We start from the raw sequence: 20,683 nt of genomic DNA, 5'->3' as shown, positions 1-20,683 counted from the left end.
AATTTATTGGGAAAAAAAAAAGGGGGAAACAGAAAGGGGGTGGGGATGGGGGAGGGGACTCACGACCTAAAGTTGTTGAATTCAATATTCAGTCCGGAAGGCTGTAAAGTCCCTAGTCGGAAGATGAGGTGTTGTTCCTCCAGTTTGCGTTGGGCTTCACTGGAACAATGCAGCAAGCCAAGGACAGACATGTGGGCAAGAGAGCAGGGTGGAGTGTTAAAATGGCAAGCGACAGGGAGGTTTGGGTCATTCTTGCGGACAGACCGCAGGTGTTCAGAACACCGGCTTGCTGCATTGTTCCAGTGAAGCCCAACGCAAACTGGAGGAACAACACCTCATCTTCCGACTAGGGACTTTACAGCCTTCCGGACTGAATATTGAATTCAACAACTTTAGGTCGTGAGTCCCCTCCCCCATCCCCACCCCCTTTCTGTTTCCCCCTTTTTTTTTTTCCCAATAAATTATAAAGATTTTCCTTTTCCCACCTATTTCCATTATATAAAATAAAAAAAAAACCCACTAGAGCTATACTTTGAGTGCCCTACCATCCATTCTTAATTAGCACATTCGTTTAGATAATATCACCAACTTTAACTTTAACACCTATGTGTTCTATTGTACTATTGTTGTTGACATCTTTTGATGATCTGCTTCTATCACTGCTTGTTTGTCGCTACAACACACCAACCCCCTCCACCTCTCTGTCTCTCTATCTCTCCGCCCCCCACACACACACCTTAAACCAGCTTATATTTCAGCTCTTTCCTGGACTCGAACTCAAGTTCTGTCGAAGGGTCATGAGGACTCGAAACGTCAACTCTTTTCTTCTCCGCCGATGCTGCCAGACCTGCTGAGTTTTTCCAGGTAATTCTGTTTTTGTTTTGGATTTCCAGCATCCGCAGTTTTTTTGTTTTTATATAAGCAGGAGACAATGGAGGTAGAACTAATGAATGTAGGTTACTCAATTTGATGAAAGTAAAATATTGCAGATGCTGGAAATCTGACATAAAAACAGAAAATGCTAGGAAAACTCAGCAGGTTTGGCAGCATCTGTAGAGAGAGAAACAGATTTAACATTTTGAGTCCGTATGACTCTTCTTCAGAGCTAAAGAGTAGAAATGTGGTGGATTTTATATTGTTTAAGAGGGAGTGGAGCAGGTGAAGCAAGATAGAAGGTCAGGGATAGGTGGGAGCTAAGGAGAGATTGACAAAGATGTCATGGACATAAGACAAAGGGAGTGTTAATGGTAATGGTAAGGACTAAAGAAGGTGCTGATAGTGGCAGAACATGTTGATAGCAGAACAAAGGTGAGCACTCTGTGAAAGCACAACATAGAAACAAGTGATAGATATCCTTGTGGGGGCGGGGGAGAGGTGGGGGGTGGTGGTGGCCAGGAGAAAGAATTTTAAAAATATATGAATAAATAAATAAAAATAATAATAAATAAAACTTAAAAATGAAAATAAATAAGAATACAAACTAAAAATAAAATTAAAAAATGGATTGAAAAAACACTAGAGATGGAGGCAAGTTCACAGTCTGAAGTTGTTGAACTCAATGTTAAGTTTGGAAGGCTGTAAAGTGCCTAATCGGAAGATGAGGTGCTATTCCTCCAGTTTGCGTTGGGCTTCACTGGAACATTGCAGCAGGCTAAGGGCAGACATGTGGGCACGAGAGCAGAATGGTGTGTTGAAATGGCGAGTGACAGTAAGGTCTGAGTCATGCTTGCGGACTGTGAAAAGGTGTTCCACAAAGCAGTCACCCAGTCTGTGTTTAGTCTCCCTAATGTAGAGGAGACCGCATTGGGAGCAGAAAATACAGTAGATCAAATTAAAAGAGGTGCAAGGGAAACACTGTTTCACCTGAAAGGAGTGTTTGGGGCCTTTGATGGTGGGGTGAAAGGAAATAGTTTGAGCACTGATTTCACAAAATGTTCCTCACTTCAAATAACCTCTCAGATAATTTTACAAGGTAAAAAGGCAGACATTCAGCAGGAAAGTGATGTTTGAAAAGACTGGGGAGATGGATGGGGTGGTGGCTTTTGAAGGTAATATGGCAAACTGACTTCATGAAACAACCCTAGAGGGCAGGAGGCTAAGTACCAAACATCTGGGGGCTTGTGCCAAAACTGGGAGAGCTGTCTCATAGATTAATCAAGCAACAGCCTGACACAGTCAGGCTCATGGACTCATATCTTACAGACAATGTCCCAGACACCACCATCACCATCTCTGGGTACGTTCTGTCCCAACAGCAGGACAGATCCAGCAGAGGTGGCAGCACAGTGGTATACAGTCAGGAGGGAGTTGCCCTGGGAGTCCTCAACATTGACTCCGGATCCCATGAAGTCTCTTGGCATCAGGTCAAACATGGGTAAGGAAACCTCCTGCTGATTACCACACACAGCACCTGCCCTCAGATGATGAATCAGTGCTTCTCCATGCTGAACACCACTTGGAGGAAGCACTGAGGGTGGCAAGGGTGCAGAACGTGCTCAGGGTGGGGGACTTCAATATCTATCACCAACAGAGTGGCTCGGTAGCACCATTACAGAGCGAGCTGACCGAGTCCTAAAGGACATGGCTGCTAGACTGGGTCTGCGGCAGGCGGTGAGGGAACCAATAAGGGGGAAAAACATATTTGATCTCATCCTTACCAACCTGCCTGCTGCAGATGCATCTGTCCATGACAGTATCGGTAGGAGTGACCACCGAACAGATCTTGCAGAGACAAAGTCTCGTCTTCACATTGGCGATACCCTCCATCCTGTTGTGTGGCACTACCACCATGCAAATTGGGATAGCTTACAAAACAGATCTAGCAACTCAAGCCTGGACAACCATGAGGCGCTGTGGGCCAACAGCAGCAGAACTGTACTCAACCTCAATGGGTAACCGCATGGCCCAGCATATACCCTACTCTTCAGTGAACCAGGGTTGGTGGTAATGGTACAGTGCAGGAGAGCATGCCAGGAGCAGCACCAGGCATACCTAAAAATGAGGTGTCAGCCTGGTGAAGCTACAACGTAGGACTACTTGAGTGCCAAAGAGCATATGCAGCCAGTAATATACAAAGCTATATGATTCCACAACCAACTGATCAGACCTTAGCTCTGCAATCCCGGCCACATCCAGTTGTGAATGGTGGTGGACAATTAAATACATATCCTGATCCTCAATGATGGGTGAGCTTAGCACATCAGTGCAAAAGATAAGGCTGAATCATTTACAACAATCTTCAGCCAGAAGTGCTGAATGGATGGTCCATCTTGGCCTCCTCCGGAGGTCCCCAGCATCACAAATGCCAGTCTTCGGCCAATTTGTTTTACTCCACATGATATCAAGAAATGGCTGAAGACACTGGATACTGCAAAGGCTATGGGCCCCGACAATATTCTGGCAATAGTACTGAAGATTTGTGCCCCAGAACTTGCTACGTCCCTAGCCAAGCTGTTCCAGTACAGCTACAACATTGGCATCTACCAGGCTATGTGGAAAATTACCCAGGTATGTCCTATACACAAAAAGGAGGACAAATTCAACTCAGCCGATTACCGCCCTATCAGACTATTCTTGATCATCAGTGAAGTGAGAGAAGGGATCATCAAAAGTGCTTTCAAGTGGCACTTGCTTAGCAGTAACCTGCTCACTGATGCTCAGTTTGAGTTCTGCCAGGGTCATTCAGGTCCTGGTCTCATTACAGCCATGGTTCAAACATGGACAAAAGAGCTGAACTGTAGATGTGAGGTGAGGGTGACTGCCCTAGCATTTGACCAAGTGTGGCATCAAGGAGCTGGAGTCAATGGGAATCAGGGGGAAAACTATCCGCTGGTTGGAGTCATGCTTAGCACAAAGGAAGATGGCTGTGGTTGTTGGAGGTCAATCATATCAGTTCCTGGACATCACTGCAGGAGTTCTCCAGGGTAGTGTCTTGGGGCCCAACCACCTTCAGCTGCTTCATTAATGACCTTCCTTCCATCATAAGGTCAGAAGTGGGAATGTTCGTTGATGATTGTACAATGTTCAGCACCATTCACAACTCCTCAAATGCTGAAGCAATCCATGTCCAAATGCAGCAAGACCTGAACAATATCCAGGCTTGGGCTGACAAGTGGTAAGTAACATCTGCGCCACACAAGTACTGGGCAATGACTATCTTCAACAAGAGAGAATCTAACCATCGCCCCTTGATATTCAACTGCATTACCATTGCAGAACCCCCCACTGTCAACATTCTGGGGGATTACCATTGACCAGGAAGTGAATTGGACTAGCCATAAAAAAACAGTGGCTACAAGAGCCAGTCCAGAGGCTAGGAATCCTGCAGTGAGTAACTCACTTCCTGTCTGCCATCACAAGGCACAAGTCAGGAGTGTGATGGAATACTCTCCACTTGCCTGGATGACCGCAGCTCCAAAAATTCAAGAAGCTTGACACTACCAGAATAAAGCTTGATTGGCACCCAATCCGCAAATATTCATTCCCTCCACCCAGGTGCACAGTTGCAGCAGTGTGTGCCATCTACAAGATGCAGTGCAGCAATTCACCAAGACTCCTTAGATAGTACCTTCCAAACCCACAGCCACTACCATCTAGAAGGCCCAGGGCAACAGACGCATGGAAACACCACCACCTACAAGTTCCCCTCTAAGCCACTCACCATGCTGACTTGGAAATATATCGCCGTTCCTTCACTGTCGCTGGATCAAAATCCTGGAGCTCCCTCCCTAACAGCACTGTGGGTGTAAGCACACCACATGGACTACAGCAGTTCAAGCCACCTTCTCAAGGGCAATTATGGGTGGGCAATAAATGCTGGCCTAGCCAGCAACGCCCGCATCCTGTGAATTTATTTTAAAAATTAAGATATGAAGAAGGAAGCAAACAACAATGTTGAGTCAGAGTACGTTTGGAATAACCCACTGTTTGAGAAGGTTGCTCAAGTAAGCTGAGTAGGCCCATGGAGAGATTAGATAATGAACAGAAGCATCTTGGAGTGTGGTTTTCAAAGAGAAAAAGAACTTGCTTTCATGACCTCAGGATGCACCTAAGTGCTTTATATACAATGAAATGAAATCTAGTCATAGTTATTATGCAGGGGGTACACACAGGAGGGTGCAGGACTTTGTGTGAAGATTTGTGAAAAGTGAAGGTGACAAGAAATGAATCTTCAAAGCAATGAAGGTATAAATTAATTTTTCATGAGAGGTCGGGGCATAAGAAGGCAATGATCTGGACATGGAAGACTGCAGTGAGATACCAGAGCCAGGGTGGAGGGAATTATAGCACAAGATGGCTCTTAGGAGGGTGAGGCTACACATTGGAAGGGTGAGTGCACACTAAGTTCTGCTGCAGAGGGGGCAGATGTGCATTTTGATGCTCCAGAATATGCCTGATGGGTGCAGACAACCAAATATTTGGTGCACTGGAAAGCTGTCAAACAGCCTGCACACAAATGCTAATGCGCATACAGGAGCGCAGTGCCAACTTGGCACATGGCTTATGCAGACCCATGAGCTCAACTTTCCAAATATGGGAGTGGTAGTCTCCTCCACCGGCAAAACTATGACACTCATTAAAGTCACAGCTGCCATTGCAGCATAAGCAAATTCCATTAAAGATCCAAGTGCTGCAGTGGAAGCCCAAATCACTGCCCTGGTTGGTGTGGATACCACTGTTCAAAGGGATTTCCAGGGTCTCATAGTACACCAATCTGTTCACCAACAGATCAATGGGACTGCTGAGGGGCTCCCCTGGGAGAGTGGTTGTGGCTTCATGGAGTACAAACTTGCTGTCCTCACTCAGGATGAAAGCATTACTGCTCCCAGCCCTGCCGATCTCCAGTACTGTCCGATCAGCTGGCCAGCCCAGACTGTTGCATCTCAAGCCCAGATGATGCAGCTTGAAGATGGGATTTCTAGACCCAAAGCTGCTCAGTGATACTCACCAATGCCATCTGCAGTGCCTTCAATAGAAGGCCAGCAGCCTTTCATCATTCATAGTTTTGCCATTGTGAGATTTGAACTCTTGATCTTGGGGTTACAAACCCAGTACCATAACCACTTGGCTATTTAGGCCAAGCTTCTTTCATCATTCATGATGCAGCTGCTCAGAAAGAACCACATAGGAACTTCAGGAGAGGTAAAGGCAGAGAAGACAGGCACTAAGGAATGCACAAGGGTGATTATTTTAATTTTTTATGCGTAATGCCATGATTGAATTTATAAATTTGGATTGGAATGCGCATTTTCTGGTTACTTTTATGTGTGTGTTGTTGGAAAGAGAATGACGTGAGGATGAATGCTAGAAGAAAGGTGAGTGTATGACTGTTGGTGAATGGGAAGGTGTGGTTGAGGTTACTGGCATTGTATTTTATTATTTCATCACCTAGGGGGAAAAGAGACCGTCTAGATTGCAGAGTCCCTTCCACTTCCTGCAGCATTTCCTTGTATGCCTCGTGCTTCTGCTCTCAGTTTCTTGATAGATGGTGACAATGGTTCTTTGCTCATAATGGCCAGATCATGGAGCATACTACCACAAATTTTGGTACTCAGCTGAATGGGTATCAACGAGTTCCTTCTGGACAGTCCAGGCAGCAGTGTTGCTTGTGGATGCTGATGATGTGCTGTATAATGCTCCTTGTGGTAGCCTGGTTCCCATTATAAGTGCTGTGCAATTGTGCACAGGTTGGTGGCCAGAGTCACGAGTCATATCATCAGTGGATGAATACTGTCACCCAGTGGCCATTCTTTGACTTGCCATGGTAAGTTAAATAACTCTTGTACAGAGGGTTGCCAGAGAATGAAGGAACCATGACTATTGCAAGGGTAACAGACATTCAGCTGCTGTGGAATTCCTTTCAGTTGATGAAAACAACAAGAGTTGACTTGGGATGCACAGTCAATGAAATCTTGCACCATGAGGGAATCTGCATTCCATGCAATCCCCTGTGCTCTCCCTTCCTGCTTATCTCTGGCAAGGGAGAATGAATGCAGCTGTTTGAATCGAGAGTTACCTCCCTAATGCAACAGGTAAAATAAACCAGGAGATTTGCTTATTTTTCCAGCAACAGCCTTGAGCGAGCCAGACATAAAAGTTAAAGGCCACAGTCACCTTGAGAACCACAGGCAAAGTGGAGCTTGCCCTGCCTAGATGTCGAAGTTGCAATTGTTGACAAACTTCAGTCACAATTTCTTTAATGATGTGAAGGTGTCTCAAGAACATTGTTGAAGTTTAGGTATGAGAATTGATTCAGTTTGTCAGCTGTGTCTCAGTTGGTAGCACTTCAGAGTCAGAAGGTTGATGGTTTAAGTCTCGCTCCAAGACTTGAGCACAAAAATCAATGCTAATGCTCCAGTGCAATACTGATGGAGCAATGTAATGTTGGAGGTGCTGTTTTCAGGTGAGATGTTAAAACAAGATCCCATCTGCCCTCACTGGTGGGCATAAAAAGATCCCATGACACATTTTTGTAGACGAGATGGAGAGTTTGCCTGGTGTCCAGGCCAATACTCATACCACAATCAACAAAAAGACGTAATTTGGTCATCACATTCCTATTTGTGGAAGTTTGCGGTGCGCAAATTGGTGGCTAAGTTTCCCACATTCATACAGTGGCTGTACTTCAAAAGTACTTTACTGACTGTAAAGCGGATTGGTAAGTCCTATAGTCATGAAAGGCCTGCTGTTGAGAGCCCTCCTCCCTCTTCTAGCAGTTGTTTCAACGCTGTAAGACCCCTGTCATGCACAATTGCAAAAGGAAGCTCTACCAGGTCACCCAGGCATGGAGCCAACTTGTTTCAGCACTTGATTGGTCATTTGGAATTTTTAAATCAATAAAAAAAAAATTTCAGCCCTAGCCGGAACACACTCTGTAGATGACTAAAATTTTAGACAACTATAGGAAAGCTCCAAAAATGTATGCAATTGCACCAGTGGCCAGAAGAAATAATCCAGCAACTAACTTATAAATTGTTCACAACCTCCAAGTAGCACTGTGGGCAGGGAGCTCATTCGTGCCATTAATATCTTGTTTAGCTGTGTGAGGATTAGAAAAGGTTTTGTGAGTAAAACATTCTCATTCTTGGAACAAAGACAAAATCTCTCAAACATCATATTAACACATGCTTGGCAAGCATGGGAGCATTCACAGAATGGATGCAATCACATCTGGTGTTGGTCTGACCATTTGTACATAAAGGCATTTCTATGCTACGAATATAAAATGGAGGCTGAGTAAGTTACACGACAGCACAAAAGGTACAACCAGCAAGAGTTCAACCTCAGTCTCTAGAGCATCAGTCTCCAATTAACGCAATGCCCTTCATTTTAGAATGAACGCAGAATGCTGATCTTATATGTTGCTTGCCTTATTGAACAGCATATACACAGTAAAATGTACACTTATGTCTTAAAATTTCCTTCTAAACTATACAATTAGAACTTAAAAACAATCCATTTAGAAGCATTTGCATCAAATTTCTCAGTTTTTTTTTAGAATTCTGTAAGTCAGTGCTTCCCAAACATTTTCCCTGGTGTGAGCCCATTCTAATGCCTCAGATTTGTGCAACCCCCGGGGCAAGAATTTGCAGAGGGAAATAGTTGTTGAACCGGGGGTTGGGGGGTGGTGGTGGTGAGAGAGGTAGGGAGGCTTCAGTTGCTGATTGGGAAGAAAAAGGAGTTCTGTGCACCCGAACTCCCCCTCCTCCACACCCCATCTCTCCCTTCTTCAAATCCCTATCTCCTCCTCCTTATCCCTTCTCCCTTGTATGGACAGCTGGTGAAAATGCAGGGTTTCACCAAAAAAGAGACAGCTACCCATTCATAGGTCTTTTTTTTGCAGCAGCAGCAATCAGACCTTAGAAAGCAGTCCAATAGGCCACTCCCACCAACAAATAAATATGGATTTAAAGATCATACAGCTGTCAAAAAGCAGTCCAAGCTGCACAGCAGCCATTGGTCCTCTAGAATTTGTAACCCCAAAATCTCATCTCATGACCCCCAAAGTTTGGGAAGCCCTGCTACAAGTGATAAAGCCTGAGTATGAAAAAGTATGTGTGTGTGTGTATATGTTTATATATTATATATATATATAATATATATATATCTCCAATGTTGTGCTAATGGTTCTACAGTTACCTGCTCAAAATACAATGAGTTCTAACAAGAGGCCTTGTTAGCTAAACAGCTCAACCTGAAACCATCCTGTCACATGACCGAGACTTGAGCTATTTGAATTGCTTTAATTATACAGCTTTCGGGTTCTGTCCTCAGTCTGCTGTTTAACATCTGATGGGCAGGCCAGACAGAAGCAGGCTCTGGCTAGGTTGGACAACTGGCCCCCATCTAACCTGACTCAACGAGAAAGATTTTGTATTATCACCTATGGAACTGATTCAATCTCGGTGTGCCTACTTCATCTTGGGACATCAATACAACTGGAAAAGAGAATCTTACATCAACGGCCTTCAGCTAGCCGAGCTCTGCAAAATAATTCCTCATTGTATTTTGATTCTGGGTCTGAACTCAAGTGAAACCATAACTCTTATTTTTATTGTGGTCTCTGCCCAGAACCCCTTCCTACCCTTATCCCTCTTTTATTATATGAATACAAAACCAACCCTCTTATGTGACCTTATCTCAAGTTTGCTGTGGGGTTATTAATAGAGGATTGGATCACACCAAACCAAAGAGTGGGGTAATATATTGCCACCACTCATAAAAGCAGAAAATCAAAAATGCCTTTGGTTACGAACAGGTAGCGAGTGCAGAAATCAGGGCTGTTCTAAATTAAACACCCTCCTGTCTGTAACATATGTCTAAAAATTAAGATTTGTTTGTGATGTGAAAATATTTCAATGATCAACCAGTTGCTAAGTTGGCCAAACTACATAGATATCATAAAAGCTTACCTCTTATCTGAACAATCTTTTGTTTTTTTCTACGTCCGTGAATGTTCACTACATCACAGATATAGGTGCCAGAATCGTTGTGGTTGAGTGGTCTGTTGAAAGTTAGAGTATCGTTTTCAATCTGTAAATCCTCCGGTAACTGTCCCTCCGATCTAGGCAATTAAAAAGATAATTGGGCATTTTTCTTTTCAAAAACATCAAAATTATAAATCTTTCAACAAGCCATCTCAGAAAGAGCTAACTGATCTTCAGCTTAAACATGATAACAACACTATACTACACAAGCAAGTTCCTGCCAGTTTCACGTAACGCACTATAGATGAACAATGGCCTACAAAAGATGGGGAAATGTGGTCAGTTGCATCTCCAGTTCCCTCCCTTTCTCCTGCCCACTGAACCGAACTTGCCTTAAGGACCCTTTACTGAAAGTCAGTGCAAAAGGTAGAGAGAGCAGAGAATTCTTAAAATGCATACAGGAGAATTTTTCTAGCCCGTGGTATAGCAAGCCCAACAAGGGAAGGACGGTTCTGGATCGAGTTTTAGGAAATGAAGCTGGGCAGGTGGAAGAGGCATCAGTTGGAGAGTACTTTAATGGTAGTAAGCATAATTCTGTTAGAGCACACATAGTTACAGAAAATAATAAAGATAGAACGAGTAAAAGTTTGAAATTGGGAAAGACCAATTTACTAAGCTGAGTCGTGACTTGGCAAAAGTGGACTTGAAACAGCGATTTGAAGGTAAATTAACGTCAGGGCAATAGAAAGCGTGACGGATGCTGAAACTACTGAAATGGATGGAGAGAACTGCTGAAATCTCCCTTCTCTACTGTCCGCAATCAGAAAGCTTTTAAGATGAAGATGTGTGTATTTCTTAAACTGTTTATGTGGACAATTTGAAGATCCAGCAGCAAACATTTTGTAGGTTTAAATACAGAGGATTGTTTATTCACACACACACACCGAAGTAGTCACACACAAACACAGTCAAGGTAAGTACAGTTGAAGAGGATAGTGTATTTTTGCACATGATAACAAAAGAAATTGTTCATTCTTCATGTGATTGCCCTGTACTGGAAAATATGTGCTACAGGCATGATGGAAAAGAGGTCTTCACTCCTGAAGCGCAATTTAGGTTAGCTGGAGTCCCGTGCCAAAGTGGTTTTCAGGATTCTTCCAAACAGATGGTCTTTCTGCATATCAAGAAGTTTGTTGCTTGTAATCTTGTTGCCAGGTCAGTTTGTTGTATTGATGGACTCGAACAGGCACAGGCTTAGAGACCTTGAGATGTTACAGTCTCTGGTTCTTAAGGCATAGATGTTACTATGTCCTTTACTACTGCCGTGTCTTTCTGCAGGTAGCACTTAAAAGATTACAAAAGAACAAACATGGCTGCCTTACCATGGGACTCATCGCAATTTCAGTTCCTTTTCCATATATGGTGGTGGTCTTCAGTTGATTAGCCACAACCTGGTTCATTGTTTGAAGACATTCATTCCAAAGTGGATAAAGGGGGTTGAGACAATCACTGTCTTTGATTTAGAAAGACCCATTCAATTCAGGAATGTCTTTTGGATAGCCTCACGATATGGGTGGTTGGAATGTTTGGTATGTATTATTTTGTCCGAGACACAAGGTGGCAATGTCTGAATTCATAGATCAGGTCAGATGACCTTTGGCGGCCAGCTTTTGTAGAATATATTATCCTTTTTAAGAGGAAATTCATTTTCAAAAGATTCCACACTGAGTAAAGTTCATATTTTAAAAGTTATGAACATGACATGTCTTTACTGAGCATGACAGAGGCAGTGAAGGAGTCAAAGCTCAGAACAAATACGTTCCCATGAACAAAAAAGTGTGGGACTCCCAAATCTAGTCTCTGCTAATTTCAAGAGGGCAACACTGTACGATAGGAAAAAGAGAAAGCTTGTGTCAGACACCAAGAGCTTCAGTTCTGAAGAAGAGTCATAGGGACTCAAAACTCTGTTTTTCTCTCCACACATGCTGTCAGGCCTGCTGAGTTTTTCCAGCAATTTTTGTTTTTGACCAAGAACTCAACAATACAGAAAGCCTAGAAGCATAAGAAGTGCAGGGATGAAATTAAAAAGGAAAACAAAGAGATTACATGGAAAAATATTAGCAAGTAAAATCAAGGAAAACACTAAGATATTTTGTAAATACATAAAGAGCAAGGGGACACCAAAGGAAAATGCAGGGCCGATTACAGACCAAAATGGCAGTGTGTGGGGAAGTGCAAGATATGGCAAGGGTTCAGAATTAATACTCTGCATCTGTTTTCACAGAAAAAAGGGAGACTGATCTACCACGGGACGCGACGTATAAGCTGACCACTGAAGTCTCCAAAAATCCTTTTAAAAAAGGCCGGTCAACTTATACACAAGTATACAATGTGAACCTCCGGTGGAGGTATGGGTGATTGCTGTTTTGAAATGTGAAAAAAAAAGCATTACACGAGTGATGCAAATTAATGTGGCATGGTTTATTAAATGAATAGGAACTAATTGCATAGTTATACCTTTAACCACATCAAAGCATTTTAAAACCATCAAATTCATTGTCTTCGGCATGTGACGCAAAGAGTTAATAGAATTCATTCTGAGTCACTTTGGTTATGGCATCGTCCTAAGGATCCCACTCTGGATCAGATTTGGCACTTTTGATTTCAGAATCATCCCATCACAACAGATCATCTTCTTCCCCATCCACTGAATTAGATATTCCACATTTTCTGAACGATCTGATTACACTTTGTGCACTATTAATATCACACAATTTGACAATGAAACCACACAAAACATCAAGTGGGCAGTGTGCATATTCCCACTCTTTGTGAAGGTTATTGCTCCATCTACCATCCATCTCTTTCTTCCATTCAGTACAAATGTGATCCTCGAATGACTTGTTGAGGCACACATCCAAAGGTTGAACTATTGATGTTAGACTCACATAAAATTGCAATGTGGGTGTTATTTCTTCGCTGGCACCTCTTGATCTCCTCAGTTATATGGGATCTGAACATGGCCCATACCAATAAGCTGCATTCTTTATGTGGGCCACCAGGACACCTGTTCCACACATTATCAATCTATAACTTCACTCCATCCTTGAGAAAAACATTAGCAAGTAAAATCATATCTTCTTTTTGCTTTCCTTTTTAATTTAATCTTGTACTTTAAATCAGACTGAAAGCGACTACATTAACTAGCTGTTGCGCTGCAATCTTTGCTGGACTCAGTGTTTGATTTGGGCCATTTAAGTGCACATCGCATTTATTCTGTTTCATAGAGGATTGGAAATTGACAGTCCAATGATTTTTGAGAATCCGTTCTGATACACATTTTTCAACAGCAGGCCAGTGGCTGGTCCCTGTTCTCATGACACATTTGATCTCGGGCATCTTCATCAGGGGCGGATTCCTTCTTCCATTCTCGCATTAGTTTTTCATCAACATTGCATTCCCTCGCTGCAGCACAGTTATTTGATGAGTTAGCAAACGTTATAAATTTGTACTTCATTCTTTTTGTTGAGAACCCATTTATGTTCATCACTCACCATGGCATGTGCGGTCTGCTCCAGTGGGGGGGTTCTTAAACCCCTCTTGCACAGCCCGTATTGTTAACCTACAGCATAAGTTAAGTAAACATGCATTGTGGGGTTGAAAAATTGAGGCCAACTATTATGGGAGTATTGCATTTTGTAGCTAAAAAGGAGAATTGATTTATAAGGCGAGTATAGCAAAAGCATGATTTTTGGTGCTAAGAGATGGGGTTGTCGTAAATGCTGCAATCTATGGTAGTTAAGGAGGACTGTGAAATGCTTAATGAAGTATACATAGTGAGGAAGGAATTAAGGTGTTTTGCATTCCTGAAAGTGGATAAATTCATCAGACCCAGATGAAATGTACCCCAGGCTTCTGAGAAGCAAGGAAGAAATAACAGGCTGTGACCATCAATTTCCACTCCTCTAAGGCTACAGGCATGGTGCCGAAGGACTGCTAACATACTGTTGTTTAGAACAAGAGGAATGGACAACTTGAGCAATTAGATTAACCTTGGTGATAGGCAAATTATTGAAAAAAATTTCGGAGACACAGTATCGTTGTCATTTAGAAAGGCACGGTTAAATCGAGAACAAGTCAGCATGAATTTTCTTAAGGGAAGGTCATGTCTGACTAAGTTTATTGGAAGTTCTTTATGAGGTAACAGGGAGGGTTCATGAGGGTTATCCGTTCGATGCAGTATACATGGTTTTTAGCACAGTTTGAGAAGCCTAAACCTAAATAGTTCCGCAAACTACTGGAGGTTTCCGGCTGGTACACATGGCACAGTCAATGCCAAAAATATGAAAGGTCACAACTAAAAACGGACACACTGTTCGCCTCTTCACAGATGCTGTCATTCCAGTACTTCGTTTTTATTCCAAGCAGATAGATATTCACTGGCAATGTTCCATATAGTAGATTAACAACCCAATATGCTTCGCAAACCTGCCTGTCAAAAAGCAATACATGCTTCTTGAGACTAAATCTATTTTGTGTTGGGGTTTGATGCTCATCCCTGTCCACACCATTCAAGTTCACTGTTGTGAGCAGCCTGCTCATTCTAATGCCTGATATATTACAAATAGCTGCATGGTCATGGACATGCATACGTAGACCTTAGAGGAAAAATTGGTCCTCTACCCTTCAAAATCCACCTTCATCACCTCTTTCCATTAAAAACCCCGTGATCTCGCCTTGGAAAGTATCGCTCTATGTCCAATCTTTCTTGCCCATCTAAAGCTCTTCAGTGTGTTGTCACCCCCCAAATTCAACCCGACCTTTCCCAGGCCTCCATGTCTAAAATAAAAACAAAAAACTGCGGATGCTGGAAATCCAAAACAAAAACAGAATTACCTGGAAAAACTCAGCATGTCTGGCAGCATCGGCGGAGAAGAAAAGAGTTGACGTTTCGAGTCCTCATGACCCTTCGACAGAACTGATTGAATGTTAGAAGACGGGTGAAATATATGCTGGTTTAAGGTGGGGGGAGGGGGGGGGGGGGAAAGAGAAGAGAAGTGGGTGGGGGGGGCGCGTGGTGTGGTTGTAGGGACAAGCAAGCAGTGATAGGAACAGATAATCAAAAGATGTCACAGACAATGGAATAAAGAAGTGTTGAAGGTGGTGATATTATCTAAAAGAATGTGCTAATTAAGAATGGATGGCAGGGCACTCAAGGTACAGCTCTAGTGGGGGTGGGGTGGAAAGACTAGCCCGGCATTCAAGATATAAAAATAATGGAAATAGGTGGGAAAAGAAAAATCTACATAACTTATTGGAAAAAACAAAAGGAAGGTGGAAGAAATGGAAAGGGGGTGGGAATGGAGGAGGGAGTTCAAGATCTAAAGTTGTTGAATTCAATATTCAGTCCGGAAGGCTGTAAAGTGCCTAGTCGGAAGATGAGGTGCTGTTCCTCCAGTTTGTGCTGGGCTTCACTGGAGCAATGCAGCAAGCCAAGGACAGACATGTGGGCAAGAGAGCAGGGTGGAGTGTTAAAATGGCAAGCGACAGGGAGGTTTGGGTCATTCTTGCAGACAGACCGCAGGTGTTCTGCAAAGCGGTCGCCCAGTTTACGTTTGGTCTCTCCAATGTAGAGGAGACCGCATTGAGAGCAACGAATGCAGTAGACTAAGTTGGGGGAAATGCAAGTGAAATGCCGCTTCACTTGAAAGGAGTGTTTGGGCCCTTGCACGGTGAGGAGAGAGGAAGTGAAGGGGCAGGTGTTGCATCTTTTGCGTGGGCATGGGGATGTGCCATAGGTAGGGGATGAGGAGTAGGGGGTGATGGAGGAGTGGACCCGGGTGTCCCGGAGGGAACGATCCCTATGGAATGCTGCCGGGGGGGTGAGGGGAAGATGCGTTTGGTGGTGGCATCATGCTGGAGTTGGCGGAAATGGCGGAGGATGATCCTTTGAATGCGAAGGCTGGTGGGGTGATAAGTGAGGACAAGGGGGGCCCTATCATGTTTCTGGGAGGGAGGAGAAGGCATGAGAGTGGATGCGGGGGAGATGGGCCGGACACGGTTGAGGGCCCTGTCAACCACTGTGGGTGGAAAACCTCGGTTAAGGAAGAAGGAGGACATGTCAGAGGAACCGATTTTGAAGGTAGCATCACCAGAACAGATGCAACGGAGGCAAAAGAACTGAGAGAATGGGATGGAGTCCTTACAGGAAGTGGGGTGTGAGGAGTTGTAGTTGAGATAGCTGTGGGAGTTGGTAGGCTTGTAATGGATACTGGTGAACAGTCTCACCAGAAATTGAGACAGAGAGGTCAAGGAAGGGAAGTGAAGTGTCAGAGATGGACCATGTGAAAATGATGGAGGGGTGGAGATTGGAAGCAAAATTAATAAATTTTTCCAAGTCCCGACGAGAGCATGAAGCAGCACCGAAGTAATTATCGATGTACCGGAGAAAAAGCTGTGGGAGGGGGCCAGAGTAGGACTGGAACAAGGAATGTTCCACATACCCCATAAAGAGGCAGGCATAGCTGGGACCCATGCGGGTACCCATACCCACACCTTTTATTTGGAGGAAGTGAGAGGAGTTAAAGGAGATATTGTTCAGTGTGAGAACAAGTTCAACCAGACAGAGGTGAGTGGTGGTGGATGGGGATTTTTCGGGCCTCTGTTCGAGGAAGAAGCTGAGAGCCCTCAGACCATGCTGGTGGGGGATGGAGGTGTAGAGGGATTGGATGTCCATGGTGAAGAGGAGGTGGCTGGGGCCAGGGAACTGGAAATTGTTGATGTGATGTAACGTGTCAGAGGAATCATGGATGTAGGTGGGAAGAGACTGGACAAGGGGAGAGAGAAGGGAGTCAAGATAACGAGAAATGAGTTCTGTGGGGCAGGAACAGGCTGACACGATCGGTCTACCGGAACAGTTCTGTTTGTGGATTTTGGGTAGGAGGTAGAAGCGGGCCGTCCGCGGTTGGGCGATTATCAGGTTGGAAGCTGTGGGAGGAAGATCTCCAGAGGCGATGAGGTCAGTGACAGTCCTGGAAACAATGGCTTGATGTTCAGTGGTGGGGTCATGGTCCAGGGAGAGGTAGGAGGAAGTGTCTGCAAGTTGACGCTCAGCCTCCGCAAGGGAAGCAATTCAGCGGAGGCATTAGTGGAGTACTGAAGGTGCAGGGTGGAGCTTAAGAAAGCATTTGGGAGAGCAAAGAGCAGATATGAGAAAGCTCTGGCTGGTAAAAGTAGGGAAAATCCCAAGATATTCTATGAGTATATCAATGGGAAGAGGATAACGAGGGAAAGAGTAGGGCCCATAAGGGACCAAGGGGACAAAGCACGGATGGAGCCAGAGGACATCGGTAGAGTGTTGAACGAATACTTCACGTCCGTCTTCACCCAAGAGAATGAGGATGAAGGCATGGAACTCGGGGAGAGAGGCTGCAAGGTTCTTGAGTGAATTGATATAGGGAGTGACAAGGTATTGGAGGTGTCGGCAGACTTAAAAGTGGACAAATCTCCAGATCTGGATGATTTGTGTCCCAGACTGCTGAGGGAGGCAAGGGAGGAGATCGCATGGGCTCTGACCCAAATTTTTAATTCCGCTCTGGCCACGGGGGAGGTGCCAGAGGACTGGAGAACAACTAATGTGGTTCCGCTATTTAAAAGTGATAAACCAGGGAACTATAGGCCAGTGAGTTTTACGTCAGTGGTAGGGAAACTATTAGAGAAAATTCTGAAGGAGAGAATCTATCTCCACTTGGAGAGGCAAGGTTTGATCAGGAATTGTTAGCATGGCTTCGTCAGAGGGAGGTCATGCCTAACAAATTTGATTGAATTTTTTGAGGAGGTGACCAGGTATGTAGATGAGGGTAGTGCAGTTGATGTAGCTTATTTGGATTTCAGCAAAGCCTTTGACAAGGTCCCACATGGGAGACTTATAAAGAAGGCAAATGCACATGAGATACAGGGTAATTTGATAAGGTGGATTCAAAATTGGCTTAGTTGTAGGAGACAGAAGGTGATGACAGAGGGCTGCTTTAGTGACTGGAAGCCAGCGTCCAGTGGCGTACCACAGGGATCTCTGCTGGGTCCCCTATTATTTGCCATTTATATAAACGACATAGATGATATGTGGGGGGTAGGATTAGTAAGTTTGCGGATGACACAAAAATCGGCCAGGTGGTTAACAGTGAGGTTGAGTGTCTTGGGCTACAGGAAGATATAGAGCTTGGCCTAAATAACCAAGTGGTTATGGTACTGGGTTTGTAACCCCAAGATCAAGAGTTCAAATCTCACAATGGCGAAACAATGTAACTTCATCTGAAACAGATGGAAACGGGTTTTTACTCGAAAGAGTTACAGGAAGATATAGATGGGATGGTCAAATGGGCAGATAAGTGGCAGATGGAATTTAACCCTGAAAAGTGTGAGGTGATACACTTTGGAAGGAGTAATTTGACAAGGAACTATTCAATGAATGGCATGACACCAGGAAGCTCTGAGGAACAAAGGGACCTTGACGTATGTGTCCATAAGTCTCTGAAAGTGGAGGGGCATGTTAGTGTGGTGGTGAAAAAGGCATATGGGTCACTTGCCTTTATCAATCGAGTCATAGACTACAAAAGTAGGGACGTCATGTTGGAGTTGTATAGAACCTTAGTGAGGCCACAGCTGGAGCATTGCGTGCAGTTCTGTTTGCCACATTATAGGAAGGATGTGATTGGACTGGAGGGGGTGCAGAGGAGATTCACCGGGATGTTGACTGGGATGAAACATTTAAGTCATGAAGAGAGGTTGGATAGACTTGGGCTGTTTTCGTTGGAACGGAGAAGACTGATGGGTGACCTGATCGAGGTCTACATGATTATGAGGGGCATGGACAGGGTGGATAGGGAGCAGCTGTTCCCCTTAACTCAAGGGTCAGTCACGAGGGGACATAAGTTCAAGGTGAGGAGCAGGAGGTTTAGGGGTGATGTGGGGAAAAACATTTTTACCCAGGAGGGTGGTGATGGTATGGAATGCACTGCCTGGGAGGGTGATGGAGGCGGGTTGCCTCACATCCTTTTAAAAGTACCTGGATGAGTACTTGACGCGACATAACATTCAAGGTTATGGGCCAAGTGCTGGTAAACGGGATTAGGTAGGTAGGTCAGGTGTTTCTCACGTGCCGGTACAAACTCGATGGGCCAAAGGGCCTCTTCTGCACTGTGAGATTCTCTGATTTTACTACATTAAAGGTGTTGTAGTAGGTGTTGTAGTTGATGCTGTCTTCCTCAAACATAAACCGTTACAAGTGAACTCAGTTTAAAAAAAGCAGGGCACTTGTTTTAAAACAATCTTTATAAATGACAGACCAGGGTTTCCTCTTGTGCTTCAGTCTAAATATGCAATGAAAAAGTATGTAGGGAGTACTGCCAATCTGGAATTGAGCTTGTTTAATTATCAATCCATGAATTTATATTTTCTAGCATGGGATCTTGAAATGGACTGTTGCATTATTACACAATGTAATGCCTTTGCCAGCAGGTGGAGAAGCTTTTTCCTTTTCCCCATTCTTTATTTTCCTGCAATCACAACTGAGTGCGCTACTTCTGCACAGGACATTGTAAAAAGATGAAGTTGATTTGATCATGCAGTTACCTGGGCTTTGGTATTGGCCGATTAAGGGCAACTTTATCCAGAATGGAAAAGCAGAAAAATGGTCGTGATTAGCACGTAATTTTTCTCAGAACCAAACAGGGTAAGCCAAATCCAATGGGTGCATGAAATATAGTCAATATGGAAAACCTTAAGTTATGGGATATAAACTAGGTAAAGGATAAGGCAAACCTCATATTAAACACAAAATGGATGTAGTCTCTAAATCAAACTTGCTCATGTATCACCCTCTTCCTTCCAATCTTATTATAAAGACTCAAAACTGCTTTCTGTATCAAGGTAAATGTTGAGGCATCCGAGACTGAAGTAAAAGTGTGCAGGGTAAGCGGCAGGAACAATCTGTTAGAATTACTCTCCAAGAAAACTACTCAAAAATAAACTGATCACCAACTTTGATTCCTAATTTCATACTAATTGACATTTTGAATGGCTTCCTTTCCTCAGAGCTCTATTTCAAAACCACCTTTTCATTATCCCTCTCAGAAAAATTCAAAACAAGTGTCCTGCCTAAGGAAGCTACCAACCTATTTCAAAACTCTCTGTCTTCACCGGTGTTCAAAAGTTTCGTCATCTCCTAAACCCATATCCAATTTTCCCGCAGCTCCATTTTTCAATATCTCCAATCGGGTTAAATCCCCTACCATACCACTCAAATAACCCCAATCAAATGCACAAATGATATTCTCCCACTTTATGACTACGCACTATCCCTTCTCATCCTTTCCCTGAAGCCTTTGACATGGGTCGACCACATCCTCTTCCCCAATGCTGCTTCTTCATTGTACATCACAATCCACTGTCCTCACATGGTTCTAGTTTCACCTATCTGGTCACAGCCAAATGGGTTCTCTTTTGGCAGCAATGATCAATCATTGGTCACCACCTCTTTCTCATCTATATACTGCCCAGTGTAACATCACCTGAAGACACGAGTCATGTTCCATTTGTGTACCAACTTCACCTCTCTGCCATCCCACTCGATCCTCCACTGCCCTGATGTTGTCAGGCTGCTTGTTTGATGTCCAATCCTGGAAAAGCTACAATTTCCAACAGTTAAATTCTTCAGAAGACCAAAGCCATCATATTTGGTCCCGACTGCAAACCTGGTA

The 20,683-nt window shown here is 43.9% G+C and overlaps 1 protein-coding gene across 1 annotated transcript in view; it reads right to left on the bottom strand.

Moving 5' to 3' along the window:
- LOC121284485 (nectin-3-like) overlaps window positions 1-20,683 on the bottom strand; it is a 316,102-nt gene that overhangs the window by 17,413 nt on the left and 278,006 nt on the right. The window contains exon 5 of the mRNA XM_041200008.1: window positions 9,912-10,063. Coding sequence (XP_041055942.1) covers window positions 9,912-10,063 — 152 coding nt within the window. The remainder of the gene's footprint in view (window positions 1-9,911; window positions 10,064-20,683) is intronic.

Source organism: Carcharodon carcharias, chromosome 11, assembly GCF_017639515.1.
Source record: "Carcharodon carcharias isolate sCarCar2 chromosome 11, sCarCar2.pri, whole genome shotgun sequence".
Lineage (NCBI taxonomy): Eukaryota > Metazoa > Chordata > Chondrichthyes > Lamniformes > Lamnidae > Carcharodon > Carcharodon carcharias.
The sequence above is the reverse complement of the archived record's forward strand: the minus strand, read 5'-3'. Positions and strand labels throughout refer to the sequence as shown.